The sequence below is a fragment of the Lepisma saccharinum genome, chromosome 6 (assembly GCF_977018435.1).
Source record: "Lepisma saccharinum chromosome 6, izLepSacc3.1, whole genome shotgun sequence".
NCBI classification, from domain to species: Eukaryota; Metazoa; Arthropoda; class Insecta; order Zygentoma; family Lepismatidae; genus Lepisma; species Lepisma saccharinum.
In genome coordinates this window covers 72,288,672-72,307,376 of record NC_139234.1, presented here as the reverse complement: position 1 = coordinate 72,307,376, position 18,705 = coordinate 72,288,672, and the positions used below count along the sequence as shown (strand labels likewise).

The 18,705-nt window shown below is 35.8% G+C and overlaps 1 protein-coding gene across 4 annotated transcripts; it reads right to left on the bottom strand.

Moving 5' to 3' along the window:
* Positions 1–4,703: 4,703 nt before the first annotated feature.
* Positions 4,704–18,688, bottom strand: LOC145988875 (TP53-regulated inhibitor of apoptosis 1-like). Of its 4 annotated transcripts, none has more exons than XM_083124139.1 (3): positions 18,597–18,688; positions 13,328–13,499; positions 4,704–9,766 (listed from the first exon to the last, which is right to left on the bottom strand). In XM_083124139.1, exons 2-3 carry the CDS (start codon positions 13,472–13,474, stop codon positions 9,671–9,673), a joined length of 243 nt encoding a protein of 80 aa, XP_082980265.1. In that variant the 5' UTR covers positions 13,475–13,499; positions 18,597–18,688; the 3' UTR covers positions 4,704–9,670. The 4 variants fall into 4 exon arrangements, with proteins under 4 accessions (XP_082980265.1, XP_082980263.1, XP_082980264.1 ...); XM_083124137.1 differs by having other exon boundaries at positions 18,568–18,618; XM_083124138.1 differs by lacking the exon at positions 18,597–18,688 and adding an exon at positions 18,538–18,579.
* Between the last annotated feature and the right edge of the window lie 17 nt (positions 18,689–18,705).

The following is an 18,705-nucleotide window of genomic DNA, read 5'->3' as shown; positions in this document are numbered from 1 at the left end:
CTCGTATTTAGAACAGTGTTCATTTTAAAAACTAATATTTACACATTTTTAAAAGTCACTCTAGTTTCGAAACGTTGTGGAAAATACTGACACTGAAGCTAACACGTGCGCTGGGAGGGAGGGGCAAGTGCTGGCGAATAGAAAGTGGTCACCGCGCGCATTAATACAAATTTCGGTAACTTATTGGCCACACCTACTTCGTTTTAAAGCTGGAAACAGAATAATGACAAATTTCAGCTTTCAATATAGTTAAAATATTTGCTAAACTCATAAAATGAAATCAACTGACTGTCTAGAAAGGACGTGTATGTTCTTACAAATTGAAAAATATCATGAAATCAATTTGAGTTGTCTTTATCACTGACAGTATTCACACTTGAAAGTCTTCCATTTATTCTTGTCTGTTTTTGCACACCTCTCGTGGACCCATTTGAGGCACTGCACACATCTTATTCAATGGCATTTTTCATTGCTTCTTGGGACCAGTTTTTCCTTTTTTGCCCAGGCATCTGTGCAATAAATAACACATCATGGGTATTTGGAAAGAGGGCACAATTTCGGATAGTCGAATTTAGGTACCTGTGTAGCATCCGAAATTAGGAAATCCAGTCGCATATTCAATATGGCGATTCTCTGCGTTCCCCCTCTGAAACAACGTGAATGAAACTACGTAAAAATGTTTGCTGAATCTCTCAAGATTATATAAAATTTAGACAGAAGTGAGTAAATACTAACCTTCTAGTTGTAGGCCTTAAGTTTGGATGGTGAAATATTACATCAAAAATCTGGAAAAGTCAAAACTATCAGCCACACACTACAGAAACATTGCTCAAGGTCACGCACAAGGGTGCAACAGGGGGATGAAGTAGCATGATAGTTGGCACTATCTGCACTTCGGTGCTGCTGTTCTAAGGTGGAAATTTCTTGGTATCCGAAATTAGGAACCTATCCGAAATATGGGCACTTCACCCTAGTGTCAAGAGTAAATTGTGTGTATATAATCGTATATCAAAGTTGTTGTTTTTTTCGAATAAATATATGCGCATGCATTTAATATGTACATAATTTAAAACATATGCATGTGTGTTCACGTGTGAACATTATCAGGCGACTCGCCTGATGCCCTTGTGTGAAGGGAAATTATGGTACCCCATTCTAAAAAAAAAACTGAACTGGAAGAAAATTTATTTGGAGAGCCACTGTGGTCCCCAAAATAAACTGATGAGAAAAAATGCCAATGAAATTTTCAAGAAATATTTTTCCCCCATATATTTAATAAGTAATTGTTTCTCAGAGTGATCTTTTTTGTGGTAGATAAATTCAAGAAACTAGAATACATAATCATTGTTAGAATCTGTAGACTATTTAAGAATAGATGACAACACTACCCTTTTGCTATGGCATATTATGTATTATTTTTTTTTATATAAACTAAGAGACAATTTTCAACTATGCACAATAGCACATGGTGCTATATTTTCTATTCACATAGGATTAATGTGCAGACCGCAGAAGCTCCCCAAAAATGGATTTTTAAAGTAAATTAACCCTTTTTCAAATTGCACCTGTATTGAGGTGTACGAGGGTCACTATTTATATTTTGAGCCTTGGCAACACTGATTGAAGTTAGGTGCGATTTGACGTTTGCACGGAATCGTCTGGCATTATTGACCATAACGTACTTCAAATGTTTTGTCAATAGCTTCATTTGTGTTGTTTATGTTGCCTTGGAGATTGCATGACAACAATAAAATGGAATTAACTCATGAGCATTTTCGTGCGATGATTTTTACGATTTTCGACGTGGATTATCAAGACAAGAGTGCATCGATCAACTTACTTCCACATTTGGCGATGAAGCCCCATCCTTTGCCACTGTGAAACGCTGGTATAACGAATTTAATCGTGGCCGCCATTCGCTCACCGACGAGATTCGCGAAGGTCATCCAAAATCAGTTGTTGTTCAAGAAAACATTGATGCTGTGCAAAACCCAATACTGCAAGATCGTCCTGTGACATACTGTGAGATTGAGGCAACCATAGGCATTAGTTCCACCAGCATATATAAAATATTACATGATCATTTAGCTGTGAGAAAGGTATGTTCTCGTTGGATCCCACACAATTTGACAAAAACTCAAAAAGACGCTCGCGTCAATTGGTGCAAACAAATGCTCAATAAATACAATTGTGGTGCTTCAAAAGACGTATATAAGATTGTAACAGGTGACGAATCATGGATATATGCATATGAGCCGGAACGTAAACAGCAGTCGACTGTATGGGTGTTTCAAGATGAACCCAAACCAACAAAAGTTGTTCGCGCTCGAAGCACATCGAAACAAATGGTCGCCTGTTTTTTCGGGAAAACTGGTCATTTGGCAACTGTGCCTTTAGAGGAACGTAGAACAGTCAACTCTAAATGGTACACAACAATTTGTTTGCCAGAGGTCTTCGGTCAAATACGGAAAACAAACAAACGCCGTCGGATCATTCTTCAAGACAATGCCAGCTGTCACACATCTAGTCTAACAACTGACTTTATGAACAGTCAAAAAATCGAATTGATGGGTCATCCGCCGTACAGTCCTGATTTGGCACCCAATGACTTCTTCTTGTTCCCGAATGTCAAGAATAAATTGCGTGGACAACGATTTTCGTCGGCGGAAGATGCCGTTGATGCGTTCAAAAACCATATTATGGAGGTGTCTCAAGAAGATTGGAAAAACTGCTTTGACAAATGGTTTGAACGAATGCAAAAGTGTATTGACCATAAAGGAGAATACTTCGAAAAACAATAAAGCAGTTTTCAATGCCAAATTCCTGTTTTTTCATTGTTAAGCTCAAAATATAAATAGTGACCCTCATAATATCAACACTGCACCTCCTGTGAAAGCCAATGCCATCCAAAATAAATCCAACTTTAACTTTGTGTGATGAATAGTTACTATGAATTATTAAAGTTAGACATAAGCAAGTTACTATTTTTTTCTGCAAAACTTACCTGTAGAGTTCCCAAGTGGATGGTGCCAGCCACCGTGGTAGAGTGGTTAGCACATCACACTACGATGCCAGGGGTCCTGGGTTCGAATCCCAGCCTGGGCATGGATGTTTGGGTGTGTTGTTTCATAAATTTCATCTTATCAGTCATCCCCATCTTTGCAAATTAGCCAAAAGTGACACAAAAAGCAAAGTATAATGAATAATTAAATAGAACCTCTGCAAGTAAGTTTCGTGGAAAAAGTTAGTAACTCACTCGCATCTAATTAAAATTGTATGTATACTCAACTCAACAGGGACTCGAACTGGACCCAGCCTGGTTAGCAACAGTCGACTGGGAGCGTGGATGTTGGAGAAACACCACCTACATTGGACCCCTCCCACACCAAATACATATAACATCACCCTGACTTATCTCTGCACTTCATTCCCTGAAGATGAGACTGACGTTAGCTCTCGAAAGCTTGGAAGCCTTTCTGGAAACCACCTGGCTGAAAAACCTCTACCGCTGGTTAAGATGAAAACTGAAGCTGTATTTTAACAAGAGATTTAGACTTGCTTTAATGCATGTAGAAATTAATGCTTCAGACTTCATCCTGGATGAGGAAAGGCCACATTAATATTTATTTACAAAACTTCATGCACACAAGAATGTAATTCTTAAGAAACAAAACGTGAAAATCTTAATCACAACTCAATACAATTTTAGATTTCCAAATATTCGATTTTACGAAATCCCAGTACAGGTATATAGCAATGTAAATTCATTGCACTGTAAAATATAGCAAACATGCTTGACCACAAGCATAATTTCTTGACTGGTAGACACCCTACACCGGTATCAGTCGATTTTGATACATCAGTATTGGCTCAGGCTTAGTGGTATTGTTATTTTGCATCACTTTTCTGCCATTTTGTGGCTAATCGTAACAATAAGGATGGGTGAAGATTAGATGAAAGAATGCCCAGGTTGGTAGCAACATTGGAAGTTGGCCACTTAACATGCTCGGGCACTGAGCTGGCGACATACCCTTCATAATGCAATAATAAATAATAGTATCTCTACACTTTTCTATATTCAGCAACAACCATACATGTGCGTTTGTTCTTTGCATTGTGCAGGATGATAATATATTACAAAGCGACAATATTCTTCTTTGATAACATTTTGATAAAGTTCTTAAAACAGTAATAAATGTGTGCAATTGGGAAGAAAAAGCATTCAAAAGAATGAATAGACAATATCACTCCAATTGCTATTTTCTTTATTGTTAGAAAGCTTGTAAAACAGATTACAGCACATTATAACCACATATAAAAATAAAATCTTGTCCACCATTTTGCTAATACCATATTTGTATCTTCCAAACAAATGTGATGTTGGTGAAACATTGGGGAAAATTTCACAAGACATATCATTGTGATTGTTCCTTCATCAATTTCATCCTCTTTGTTTAAAGTGGACAAACAAAATAAATTAAAACTTAATAAATCAGGCTGAAATATAATACAGTGGAACCCCGATTCTCGAATTTTACATTTTCTCTCATACATTCAATCTTGATGATCCAAACATAAGAAAATGTTACAAATTTTTCCTCGATTCTTTCAGCTTGGTTCCCTGAAAAACATAAAATCGAGGTTCCACTTTGAATGCATAAGGTCACCTTATGCTCAATTAGACCAATCAGGATAGGACCTACAGTTTAAAGTGGAATATGAACCACTGCAACATGAATATGAACCTCTTGATTAAAAGACAACAGCATTAAGAACTATACTACTGGAGAGGCCCCCATAATAATTTTTGCAGAACCTAAGTTAATGGCTCCACCTTAACAGCTACAATTCCTGATTTTCAGAAGTGTGTCCCTCACCCAATCCAAACACTAAATGGTTTGATATGAATTTATGGTGTTTGTGATGAGATTGCACCAATATTACTTATTACTCCCAGTCTCTTATAATAAGTAATGTCACTGATATGAAATAAATATGCAAGTTGCATCTTTCCACAAGGGGCACTCATAGCACAAGCTTTAATATCAACTTCATAAGTCTCATTGGCCAGGTTGTGAGACCTAAAATTCTAATGGAAATGCTTGAGTGAGCTGTATTATTATTATTATTATTTTACACAGTTTGTGTATCAATTAACCATTTAAATGTTAAAGGTGCATCCAAGTTTGGTCCCAATACCAAATGCAATCAATGTCCTTCTTGGCCATCGAAATGAATGTACAAGCAGTGAATCTTTCCCTATTACATGAAAATAATATAAGGCTATCTTTTCAAAGCTCCAAAGTAGCATAGCTCTACAGCATTAAAACAGTAAATAGTTCTTTTCAGTAGTGAAAAGGGTAAATACAAGAATGGGCTTATAGATATTGTATAATTAAGGTTATCAAAGCATTAATATTATTAATTTCCTTGTATACTTTTTCTTCCCAATATGAGCATCAGTGCAAGTTCAATTCATGTAACAATTACAATAAGATGCTGAACGTATGATCACCTATCACTATACAATGTCAATTATAGCACAAAGCTATCCACAGGGCCAAATAAGCTTATCTGAAATACACTGTAGAGTTGCTTATAAATAGGGCTGAGCTGATCTTAAAAATCCTACATACCTCACTGGCCAAAGATATTGACTAGTTGAACCATGATTATAGCCACAAAGGATCTGGTCTGAGCATACATGTTCCACCTAACTGAAATAATTAAAACTACTGTATAGTTTTTCTTGTAGTGACTAAACCTGTTTATTACTCAAATGTTTTGACACATTTCATGTGTGTGTATTCCTTATATAACATTTGGGAAAGATTATGAAATGTATCAAAAACATTTAAGTAATAAAAACTATAGTTTTAATTATGGCCGAGCCCATACCACTTTCAACCAATACTCATATTCTTCGCAATTTTCACTGATAGTACCAATGTTTGAATATTGTATCAATTCACAGTTATTTGAAATGCAATTATAAACATCAAGTTATCAGAGTTTTGTTTTAAAATACTCAGGAATTACAACAAAATTTTAAATTCTTACAAATCTGGATATTTTAATATTGCAGAAATTTCATATTCAGAGCATTTATAAAAGTTAGGCTATAGCTGTACGTATCACTCAAATATATTACTGGTGGAGAATTAGTATATGTTGTGCACTTTGCGTAATATCCAGGAAAGATTCTGAAAATACGTCAGTCTTTTATGTACAGGGTAATTCAAAATAAATGGCTGTAATGAATGCAATTCACAATTATCGACATAACATGATAGTTTACCTGGTTTCGTGGACAGACGAAGTGACGTTTTACTTATGTAGCAAAGTGAACAGGCATAATTTGTGATTTTGGGGCATGGATAATCCACATGCCATACTGGAACATGAACGTGATTCGCCGAAGGTGAACTTTTTTTGTGCAATAATGAACCGAAGTGTGTTTGGGCCTTTCTTCTTTGTGGATTCCACCATTACAGGGTTCACCTATCTTGACATAGCTCTCAGAGTTGTTGCTGCCCCAGTTGGAAGAAGAGGTACACGACTTCATTTTGCAGCAAGACGGTGCCTGCCACATTGCCATTTAAACATACGTGGTTACCTCAACCAGCATCTTCCAGGGTGCTGGATCAAATTATGTGCCATTGATGTTGTGGCCCCCCGGACCTCACACCTTCCCTTGGGGGTATGTATTCCACAGGACATAAAGCAGTGGGTAGGCGACGTGATCGACTCAATTGATCAGGCTATGCTGGCACGGGTGTGACGAACGAATATCGTTTAGATGTCTGCCATATCACACACGACACCCACATGGAACATCTGTGAATGTCTGTAGCAACGTGTAGTTTGTGTACCAAGTAACTTGATGAGTTGACCTTTCATGTTATATTGATAATTGTGAATTACATTAATTACACAGGGTGTTTATCAAAATAAGAAATCCAAAATTCTTGACTTTATCTTTCCTTTTTCCCCCCTATTTCTTAACATTTATTTAATTGTCCCCTACTTAGGTATAGTTGGAAATTAAAAAAATAGATATTTTTATTCAATGAAAAACCCCTATAACAAGGCCAGTTAAGGTGAAAACTGAAGCTGTACTTTAACAAGGGATTTAGACTTGCTTTAATTATTAATGTGTTAAAAATTAATGCTTCAGGCTTCATCCTGAACGGGGAATGGCCACATTACTTTATTTAATATTTTTACAAAACTTCACGCATACAAGAATTTAATTCTCAAGAAACGAAGTGAACAAAATTTAATTACAAGTCAATACAATTTTAGATTTCCAAATATTCAATTTTATGAAATCCCAGTACAGGTATATAACAATGCAAATTCACTATACTGTAAACAATATAAAAAAATCTTGACCACAAGCATAATTTCTTGACTTACCTGTTGATTTCTTGACTTTTTCTTTACATTCTGTACACACCCTGTTACAACAGTCACAGGTATGGTTCCTTTTTGTATCATTCATTTTGAATTACCCTGTAATTTGTGGGGCACCAGGTTTCCAGAAAAGTATCTGCTCAAACTAGTAATTCAATTTGATGGATGGATTGGTTTTCAGTATTAGCTCATCCCCAGTTATAAATTTAGCTTTTAACAGGTTTTTATATACATCATACAGTACAAGTTAAAACGTGTGATCAACCAAAACCCAATCATCCTGCCTTAACTGATCTGTCAAAGTGAGATCAGCAACATGCAGCATGAAAGTATACAATTGAGAAGATTTGTATCTAAATGCTGGAAGTGTGTATTTGTCGAGCACTTGTAAGCATAACTCCTGTTATTCTGAATACATTGATATGTGAACGAACTGTGATTTAATTTTTAACAGCGACAGTATGCCAACTACGTATACTGCGGGACATGAAAATGTGAGCTTCAAGGTCAACCATCTTCTTGATTTGTTCTTCACCCAGTGACACTGTTGCATTTGAGCTTCATCTTGACACAAACAGGTGCAGTTTTTTCATGACAGTGAATTGGTAAAGTTGGCTGTTACTATTACCATGAGTAACACTAACAGTGCTGACAACAATGAAAATATCCCTCGTATGCCACAGCAACGAAGGAAATAATTTGGCAAGCACAGCCTCAATAAATAAAGTAACAGTAAAGAAAAGTGTAAAGTATAAAACAAGTATAAGCTGAACATGGTAACAGCACCCTGTCTATGCATGACCTTGAGGCTTGTATTTTCATGTCCCACAGTATGGATGTAACCTGTTACAGAATAAATGACGAGAAAAGTATTTTGAAACTAATAGACCCTTGATATATACCATGAAGAATAAGGGTTCTGGAGTTATTCTTCACATCAATGTTTGTCTATACGTTGGCAAAAGTTTAAGGATTCTTTTGTTCTTTGGTCACGAACTGGTTCTGCATCACCTGACTTACAGTCCTGATTTCTTATCATGTGGCTTTCACTTGTTCAAAGCTTTAAAGAAACCTCTAAATGAGTATAGATGATCGAGTGAAGGCTATGGTGTGCAAATGATTCTAGCATCCAACATTGTTTTTCACCAATAATATCCAATGGTCACTCAATGGGATGACTATAAAGTCTTCTTTTGAGGTAACTTGTATCCTCATACAGTGATACAGTGTTGTTTCTTCTTCTTGTATGTACATATTGCTTGCACCGAGGATTTCTTTCTTCTCATACACACTTTTGCAAGCAATTTAATATGTTTCTAGATTTAACATTTCAGAATGTATGCACCCTTATCAGACATTTATTTGTGACTGAATGGCCTTTGATCCTCAAGAAATGTTAAATTACTTGTAAAAATTATAAATTACCTTCATAAATGTTTAAATCAACTCAAACAGGTTTCATTTGATCATGCGTCATGATTGCAGTTAATTTCTAATTACACATCACCCAACGGAAGGTAATTTGGACAATTAAAATCAGTGATTTGGACTACAATTATTTCTACCAGTTCCATATGTTAATAACACAAATCTTCACTTCTTACATAAATATTAATTCTGTGAAAAAAAAAATACCTCTCGATTTCAGTGACTCACTCCCACCCTTCACAAAAGACTTTGTTTTGTTTTAATTTTTCATATTCTTGTACAATATGGTTTGATAGACTGTGATCAAGATACAAGCACCAAAACATTTTTTTTCTGCACATGTTGGCCAGTCACCAAAATGGATATGTGATTTAAAATGTGTTTTTCACAAGTAACCCAGAATTAATATTTATTTATATAAGAAATTAATTTTCAGTGTTTGTGCTATGAAGATAAACAACAATTCTTCCTTCAAAAAGGACAAATAATGAATGCAGAAAAACAGGTATATGAAACTACATTTTAATGACATTCTTGTTTGTTTCATTGCACTGTGAAAACTACTGATCATTACCCAGTCAACAATAATAGTGTAAAAACCCGTGGTCACACTGCAAGGATAAGGCTGCACACAGGACCTGTCATGGTTGGTTCCAAACTAATCAGCAACAATCTATATATCGGAAACAACTGCATTCTTGTCATCCGATTTAACACACTGGGTCCATATTTTACTATTACTATTTTTCTTACTATAACAACCCGTCGTGGAGATCAACTGAAATGTCTTTGGAAACCAACTACAGAGGCTCCATCTCTCCAGCTGTCAGCTCTTGGGTGGTGGTGTCTTTTGCTCTTGGTCCGTGCCAAGGACATCCTTCTCGATCTCCTTCAGCTCAATATTCTGACTCTTGATAGCCTGCTGTGGGAGACAAAAAAACAGTCACCATTATCCATGTTCTTCTTCAGGGTGGGCACTCTAAGACCATGATAAAATTCAAGTATAATTCCCAGTTTTCAAGGTGAACTTTCAAAAAATACAAGCAGGCCTCTCACCACCCACAGATACACACGAAAACATATTAACAATATAAAGAAAGAGGTCTGCCTAATTCCAATGTAACCAACAATTCTCATTTAATGGAATTAACCTTTAGGAGCCCAAGGCCATTTTCACATGTAACCCCCTTGATGCCAGAGCCAATTTTGAGCAAACTACAGAGTTTCAATTAAATGAGTGTAGATCGGAGGCTAATTGCCCTAGAGAGATGAGTGATATACCGTTGTACACGGAATGAACCAGAGATTCAGACTATATAAAATTTATGCAAATTCAGCGTATATGTGGCGGGGAAGGGGAGAACCCTCAAAATTCCAAAATTTCGGAAAAATGGGGATTTCCCCCCTCCCCAAGAAAAAAAGTACATGGAAATTATCGTGACATGTAAGGAACACAAACATATTTGCATTATTATTAGAGCCCGGAAGTTTGGCAAAATGCCTCTTTTTATCTACTGCATATATTGATAAACTTTTTCCGGATATACGTTTCTTATGTTGTTTCGAATGTTTTGGAAGCCTTTTCATTTTGCCTATTTGGGACCCCACTGCCTATTTTTAATTATAATGCCTTTTTTTGCCTTTCTCAATGAAATTTCACATTTTTTTTAAAAAAAAAGTGTATATAAATTATTTTTCTCCCAAAAAACGTTGTTGGCACTTATTTTTCTTCCGTTTATTATGTGAATAATTTTCGCCTTATTTAAGTAATATTGAACTCACGCATGTTTCAACATTGCTGAAGGAGAAAAGTGTGAGAAAAAAGTATTTCATGCTGAGTCAGGATATTGCCTTTCGGTTAACATTTCTTGTGCATGATTGACTGCTGAAGTGGACAGGTTGATTTCGAACTCAAAGAAAATATTTCTGAAATCTCCCTCTCGAACCCGAAAATTTCTGTAAGTTGCGATTGAGCTTAGTTTACCTCAGCAACCAGCCTTGACGAGATAGGGAACCTGGATATCAGCAGCTATATATTATGCTAACAACCTTCAAAAAATCAGTGAGGCGATCGATGCTCTTCCAGAAAATGAAGCGGCTTCAATTCGTGAAGTGAAAAAACTCCTGTGCTATTCAAGTTTACTTTTGCACACTATGGTGCATTGCCAGAGACAATTACAATTATAGCATCCATGAAAATCTTCGAGGAATGTATGCAGCAGATGATGGAAGTGCCAGGAGAAAAGGGGTGAGCTGTTGCGGAAAAGTGCTAACGGGTAGTGAGTGCAAATGAGGACTTGAAACAATTGAAAACAATTTGTGATATTCTAAAAGGTGAAAATGCTGTTACCAAAATGAGTCCAGCTACATTAGCTTGTTATATGTATGCTCCAATAACTTCTGTCGAAGTAGAAAGATCATTTTCTATTATGAAAAACATTCTCTCTGACAGACGACTATCAATGAATGTTTATAACTTAAAAAGCACCTTGTAGTTATGTGCAATCAAGACGGAGAAAATTGAAATGCTCTTCCCAATTTAGATTTTAACATTTTGCCAGAAATTATAGATAAAAGTAAGCGACTCCTAAATGTGCCTTTTTTTTCGGTTTATTTTGCCTTTTTTCATTTTTAGTGCCTATTTACCACATTATAAATGCCTTTTTGCCTGCCTATTTTAACAAAAATAAATGCCTGAACTTCCGGGCTCTAATTATTATCATATGACCAATGTAACATGAGTTGTACCCCCAAAAGGAATGGTCAGCATGCCACTGATTCAAGCTTCAAAATGCAGCGGTACCTTGAAATGACTGTAGCTCAGAGGCTAATTGCCCTAGAGAAATGAATGATATGCCGTTGTACGCGGAATGAATCACAGATTCAGACAATATAAAATTTATGCACATTAGGCGTATATATGGAGGGGGGAAGGGGAATCCCCTAAAAAATATATATTTTTTTTACATTATTAGCATGCAGTTTTAACAACCCCTCTTCCCCCTCCCCCCACTCCCGCATGGAAAACATTCCTTTTGACCTCAGGTACCGATATACAAACTTCCTTCGAATGCAGTTTTCAGGGATGAGGGAAACTCATTGCTTTAGAACAACAAAGCCAGCCTTCCTTTGTCGGCAAAATTTTTCCCTTCAAAAAAGATGCAAAAAAGAAGTTGCCTTAATCTGCCATTTTCATGAAAATAAAAAACGTGCAACAATCATTTCTGTTAAATACATGTGTTAACAACAATATGTAAAAATAAAATCTGAATTCTAGCAAAAAATAACAAAGTTATAATGTAAAAACTACGACCTTGACAGAGCATCTCGATCGAGACGATCGGGCCCCCGAGGGTTACATGAGAGCATCTCGATCGAGACGATCAGGCTCCTAAAGATTAAACGGTATATAAATTTAAAATATTTAATTTAAGGTGAGTTTACATTTGCCATTTCGCATACTCAGAATTGAAATACATCTACAAACACAAGTCACAAATGTTACGGGATACACTAATGTATGAAAAAATGTAAATTGCACCCTCAAATTTACCTAATCACTTCAAGATATCTTGCAAAAATTTTCCGTTTGGCAGATAGATTGTTCCGCAAAGGACACTAACAAAGTTAATGGATTGAGAGAATTCTGTTTCATTTTCCATGCATCTTTCTTGTCCTTCCTTGATAAAAATACAAGCTAAACTGTGAAAAACTTGCCTCAGGGCATATATATCTAATTTATATATTCAATGAGATTTGGATTAATAAAAGTTGCAATTTTTCACATTTACGGAGAAAAAATCACTCAGAACTCTCGAACCCAATAATTCACGCATAATCCTGATGAGTAGCCACCCTGATCATAAAGGTTCGCATAACCACTTTTTATCGATGCAAAATAATATACTACGATTATTTTAAGTTTTTTTTTCTTTCTTAAGGTTTTGCAGATGCAAAATAATGTAATATGGTTAACACTCACTGCCCTGGTGGCTGAATACAATGAGTGATACAGGGTTCGAATCCCAGACTGGGCATGGTCACTTCATAAATTTCATCTCATAATTCAACTTAATCATCTCAAATAGCCAAAAGTGCAGTGTGTAATGGCTTTCTGTTGTACAGGAGCATGCAGAATGTGATTAGAATACTGGAAATGTTGAGAAACTAGTTTTGTGAAAAAGAGAGAGAGGGGGGGCACACATACACATTCACACTCTCTCTCTCTTTGCATTTTGAAGTTAGTATATCAATGTTCTTCTTAAATGTTCGCATAACCACTTTTTGTAGATGAAAAATTATCTAACACTGTTATTTTTAGCAGTTTTTTATTATATCTGCTATAAAATTCAAATTGTATCTTGTTGTAAGCTTGAAAAAGTTCTAGGAAACCAGGACGAAACGTCGCAGATAAAATAAAAACCACAAAAAATAACTGTTAGATCATTTTGTCATTATTGAGAGATTACTTTACATCACTTACTTTAACACATTCCTTGTACACTTTTAACAAAGGAGCACACATAGTATCGTCTGTATCTCCCTTCAGGAACCTTTCAGTAAACCAAGTGTTGAAGCAGGCATCATATTGCTTTTTCAGTTCATTACAATTTTCTCCTACACTGTTCATTATGCCTTCCAGTGATTGTCATAACCTAAAAATAAGAAACTGCTATAGTACTGAAATTAAGCAACATATGTGAACTTTATAAATATAATACATTGTGAATCAAAAGTTGTGCAATCCTAAATTTAATCCTCATATGAAAAACTTAAAAGGAATAAATTATAAACTCCATATATTAAGAGAGATTAATAGATGGGTGTGGCAAATTCATAACAAACTGCACAATCTATATTGTGCTCTTCATATCATTCAATTAATTAAATCAACTTGACCTTCATAGAAAGAAAGTAGTTTTCAAAACAATTTTGTGCTCAAATAGGGTAATCAGAATTGGACCTACAGTTTAAGGTGGTAACCAAACACTGTGCATTCATCAATCTTAGGACCCTTTCATTATAGGGTGATCACTTCACTATCGACGAGGCCAAGACTGTGATGGGTCAACCATGTAAAATACATGGGAGAGGTAGAAAAAATTTACGAGATCCATGTTAGTAGACCTGTACCAAGGCAAATGTGAAGAATGGATGGCAATGCTGAGATTGACCTCAGAGAAATTCTCAAGGATAGTCAAGATTCCAATGATCTTTTGCAAGATGTAGATAGACAGAAGGCCTGTGTTGCTGTCACAGGGAACCACTAGGTTCTAAAATGACCTACAACCAACCATTTCTACAGTCAAATCCTGGTACTATCTCGTTCCTACTGTGATACGTTCTATAGTTTTATTATTAAACGTATTATTATTAGATTTGGTACTATGTCATCATATTATTCTTATTATTAATAACTCAGTAATACTCGGCGAAGTACACAGACTCCTCTCAGGTACAGGGTAGTGTTGGGCATAGACAATACTTCACAGCACAGAGAAATAAAACCACATTACTGCAATGATAATGAAAGGTTTTATTCTTTATTTATTGTGATTATAATGCAAACAGGCTTAGTACGAAGGTGAAGATTTCGCTTTGACGTGACTTGACTCAACTAAAATGCATAAACTCAATGCGTGGCTATTGGCATACCTATGGTCACATAGGCTTAGCTTGTGCCCCGAACTACCATACCAAGATGTATGCACAACACCGAGGAGTTCTTTTTAAGTTAGAAATCTTCGACGATCTGTGGCGAATGTGTGTTATGTCTTATGAAATATCCTCGCTTTTATACTATTTCAAGTACAGATGAATCACTTACTATCTACAAAAAGATGCTACCAACGAAACTGACATCTACACAAATTTAGAAATACAAATTCACATAGTGCACTCTCTCAAATATAATGATACATTAAATTACTCATAATAGAGTATAAAATACAATAAATATTAAACAAAAGATATACATATAAACAAGGTGTAATTTACATACAACAAAAAATTACGCTTTCTACCACAATAGTATACAAATGACATATTTTCTACTGGTGACGTCACATAAAAATATGGATTATATCAACTGTGTGCATTGTGATCTCTTAATTTGAAGAATTAAGGCATCCACATAAAAAATAAGTGAAAATGAAATATAGAAAGAGGGCATATATAATAAAATAAATGTAATGTTTCCTAACCAAGCATTCCAAACACAACAGCATACTGTAACATAACTACTGTAAATCAAGGATTCATCATTAAGGTGTTAAATCGCTAATTATGATCAAAATGCAGGACATCATAAAACTATACATTGCATCTAACTTCATTGTTTATGATCCAAAGACTGACCCTTTCAGTACAGAGAATGAATATGCATGATTTTGCCTATTGTGTACAAATTGTGGATAATGTATGTTCTTAGTTTTTGGATGGTTATGGAACGTGTACATGTTTCTAAGTCATTCTCCGATTGTTTTGCTGCAAACGTTTTACATTTCAGATCGTAACTTGCTCATTTGATGGCAGTACATGTGATACTTGTTTTGTGTTTTATTATCTACTTGTCCTTGTGCAGTGTGTGCTGTGCATTTGGTCATTTGTCATAATGTCACACACATATTGTTCTGAGATGAGGGTTAATTTTTGCTTGTACTGAAATTGTTTTAGGTTTATACCACTGATGGAATTATACCTCAGAATCAATATAAATGATGCTTTATTGATATCAATATCCTCATTCATTGAATATTTAGCAAAATAAAGGGAGAATACAGTAGCACACATTTTTCTTTTACAGATTTTTAATATATTTTGGGTGGCTACACTGACACCTGAAGAAAATTACACAGTTTTGGTAAGTTATAGGTATTGTAAAGCAGGGGGTACCCACAGGGTTTTTTCTTTAAAATAATACAAAATTCAACATGTTTATATTCTTCTAAAACATATGTGAAAAAAGTAGTAATGGTTCTGATTGTTTTATGATTTTTTTCAAATTCTCCTAGTAGGAAGATTAATTATCGTAGAACTTTGGCAATCATTGTCACACGAAATTTGAACATTCCAATAAGCACTGTTTCAATTTCGAAAAAGTTATTTGAAAAGTTGAAAAAACAACAACTTAAAAATTACCTTATGCAAACAATGTATTATCTGTTGACAAGTGACTGTAAGTATCATAGACTAGTGGGAATTAATGTAGAATTAAATCGAAAGCTTGGTAAAATGCATTTAAGGACTGTACTTTAATGCTAAGAGAACTGAACGTGGCCCGCCTGACCTAACTACAAAAGCATATATTGAACAAAATCTTAAGTAATTGGTAAAACTCCGCAGTAAGAGTTAACAGAAGTAAATCAAAATCGAATCATGTAAAAATTGCATTTATAGCATGATGAAATTGCAATAAAACAAAAGAAACTCGGGCCAAAAAAGTTTACGCCTTTGCATGTACCTGCAATATACAATGAGGCAGTGGGGAAGGGGAATCAGAATCCTTAGTTATTCAACTACTTTCGCTGGTTACAAATCACTTTGCTATTATGTGCACCATATTTCATCCATTAGATGAAGAAAAGGAATACTTTGGGGGAATTTACAAGTGAAGTGTTGAGTAAAGCTAAGCAAAGTGACTTTCAGTAATAGAACAGTAGTAGACACACTGTTGTAATTAAATACTTTATGGGGATTATGGAATGATCTGGGGAAGAGAACGTTTCATTGGCCATGGGTAGGAGGGGAGGGTGGCATGTTGTAAACTGTAGTATTTTGTATTCGTACACACAATTTAAGAACTGTACAGAATGTAGTAACAGAGTAGTCAATTTTCAGGAAAGGGTAAAAAATGATGGTACGTTGGCCGCGATGTGCATATGTGCCATAAGGGGTAACAGTTTCATAGATCGGAGACACATTAAAATCGGATATTTTGTGTATCGCATGGTTCGTACTTACCAATTGTGTATTGTGGAACATAGTTCAAGGTGCCATTATGTTTTTTACACGAAAAAAGAAACACAATTTTTCACATAGAGAGTAATTTCTTTGACTCCTTTTTTCGCTTCCATAACACAGAATATGCAGGCAAATCTTGACTACCGTAGTTGGCATGCAGTGTTTCCATTCACGGATAGCCCCACGAACCATTTTCGATAAGGTTAGGTTTGGTTACGTTAGGCAAGCATCATAAAAAAAAAAAAAAAAAAAAAAGTGGGGGTTTAAAACACGACAGGGGCTTACATCATCAAACATACGCAGCATCCGGTTGTTGTATGGCAAGCAAATGAAAGCAATGGAAATTGTGCGTCGGTGAGATATTTCTCTTCAAAAATACATGATTTCCCCGGTTAAATATATTCCACGATGAAAGAACGTTGTAAACCTTGGAGGAACTCATTTCCGTAGGTAGTTTCTTGTGTAAAATTTGAAGAAATGTGTCTCCGATGTATGAAACTGTTACCGCCATAAGGTTTGATTATTGAATTTTTAGGTCCACTTTATGCACATTTTGACTAAACTAGAGTTTAAAGTGGAATCCGATTATCCGAACCACTGTGAAATAGGCCTCCACTGAGTATCGAGCCTTGGCCCTCACGTGGCGAAAGAGATAAACAAACATACGTATTAGGGTATTAAATGTGTAGCGTGTAACAAATATTGGTAAATTTCTCGTATGGGACAAACGGCTGAAATTTGCTAGTTCATTTAATTTGAATATTCGTACTTACGTATTCTGCATTGAGAAACATTGCTGAAGGTGACATTTCGCTTATTTCACGGAAATAAACTCTATTTGCGACATATCGAGTAAGTTTTCTTCGTTTCTTTTTGCCTTCGGTAACATGAAAAATGGCGGTCACAGTTTCACTACCGTACTCGGCATGCAGTGTTTCCACCCCACTGCACCCAAAAATACCTACATAGCCCCACAAACCATTAATGCATAGCCCCACGAACCATTCATACATAGCCCCACGAACCATTTCCGGTAAGGTTAGGTTAGGTAGGGTCACTATAGGTTCCAATAGTTAAAAATTGGTTTTGAAAAAAATATGCATAGCCCCACACACCATTCTCGCATAGCCCCACGAACCATTGATGCATAGCCCCACGAACCATTGACGCATAGCCCCACGAACCATTGACACATAGCCCCACAATCCATTTGCGAAAACGTACCTTCTTCAGTTACAAAAACACGTGTTTGGAAACACTGACCGGGATTACGTCATCACACACAGGCTACATCCACCTGGAAGTAAATGGATGCAAGAGCTTTCGTGCATCGGTCACACATTTATATCGAAAAATAGATGATTTACCGGCAAAATTCAATGAACGATGCGAGAAAACACTTCCCCGAACTTCCACAAGTCTAAAGAAACTGCATTCGGTAAGTAATTTCTCCTGTAAATTTGAAGAAATCCGTTTGTCCGATACGAGAAATTTACCCAAATATTTACATGATTACCTGGAGTTACTAAAAAAATCATGCAAAGTAATAATTCTTATTTATTTCATGAGGCAAACAATTGTGGATAGCTATTGAGCACTTTCCATGTATTCGTACAATTCCACAGTTCTGCTTATCCAAAGAGGGCACACGACATGAAATACAACGAGCTACAAATCCACAAACTATATACTAGAAACAAATAACCTCGCAAATCATGTACATGTTATTACCGAACTCTAAATTTAGTATATATATCTTACGATACTGTAAATATGTTGCATCAGCTCACCTTCGTCAATGGGTCTCCCTTATCGCACAACGGTAGAGCAACTTTGCGTTCTGACGTCACTTTGAAAAGCTCTTATTGTTACACTAAATGCCTAAGTTGTCACGTTAAG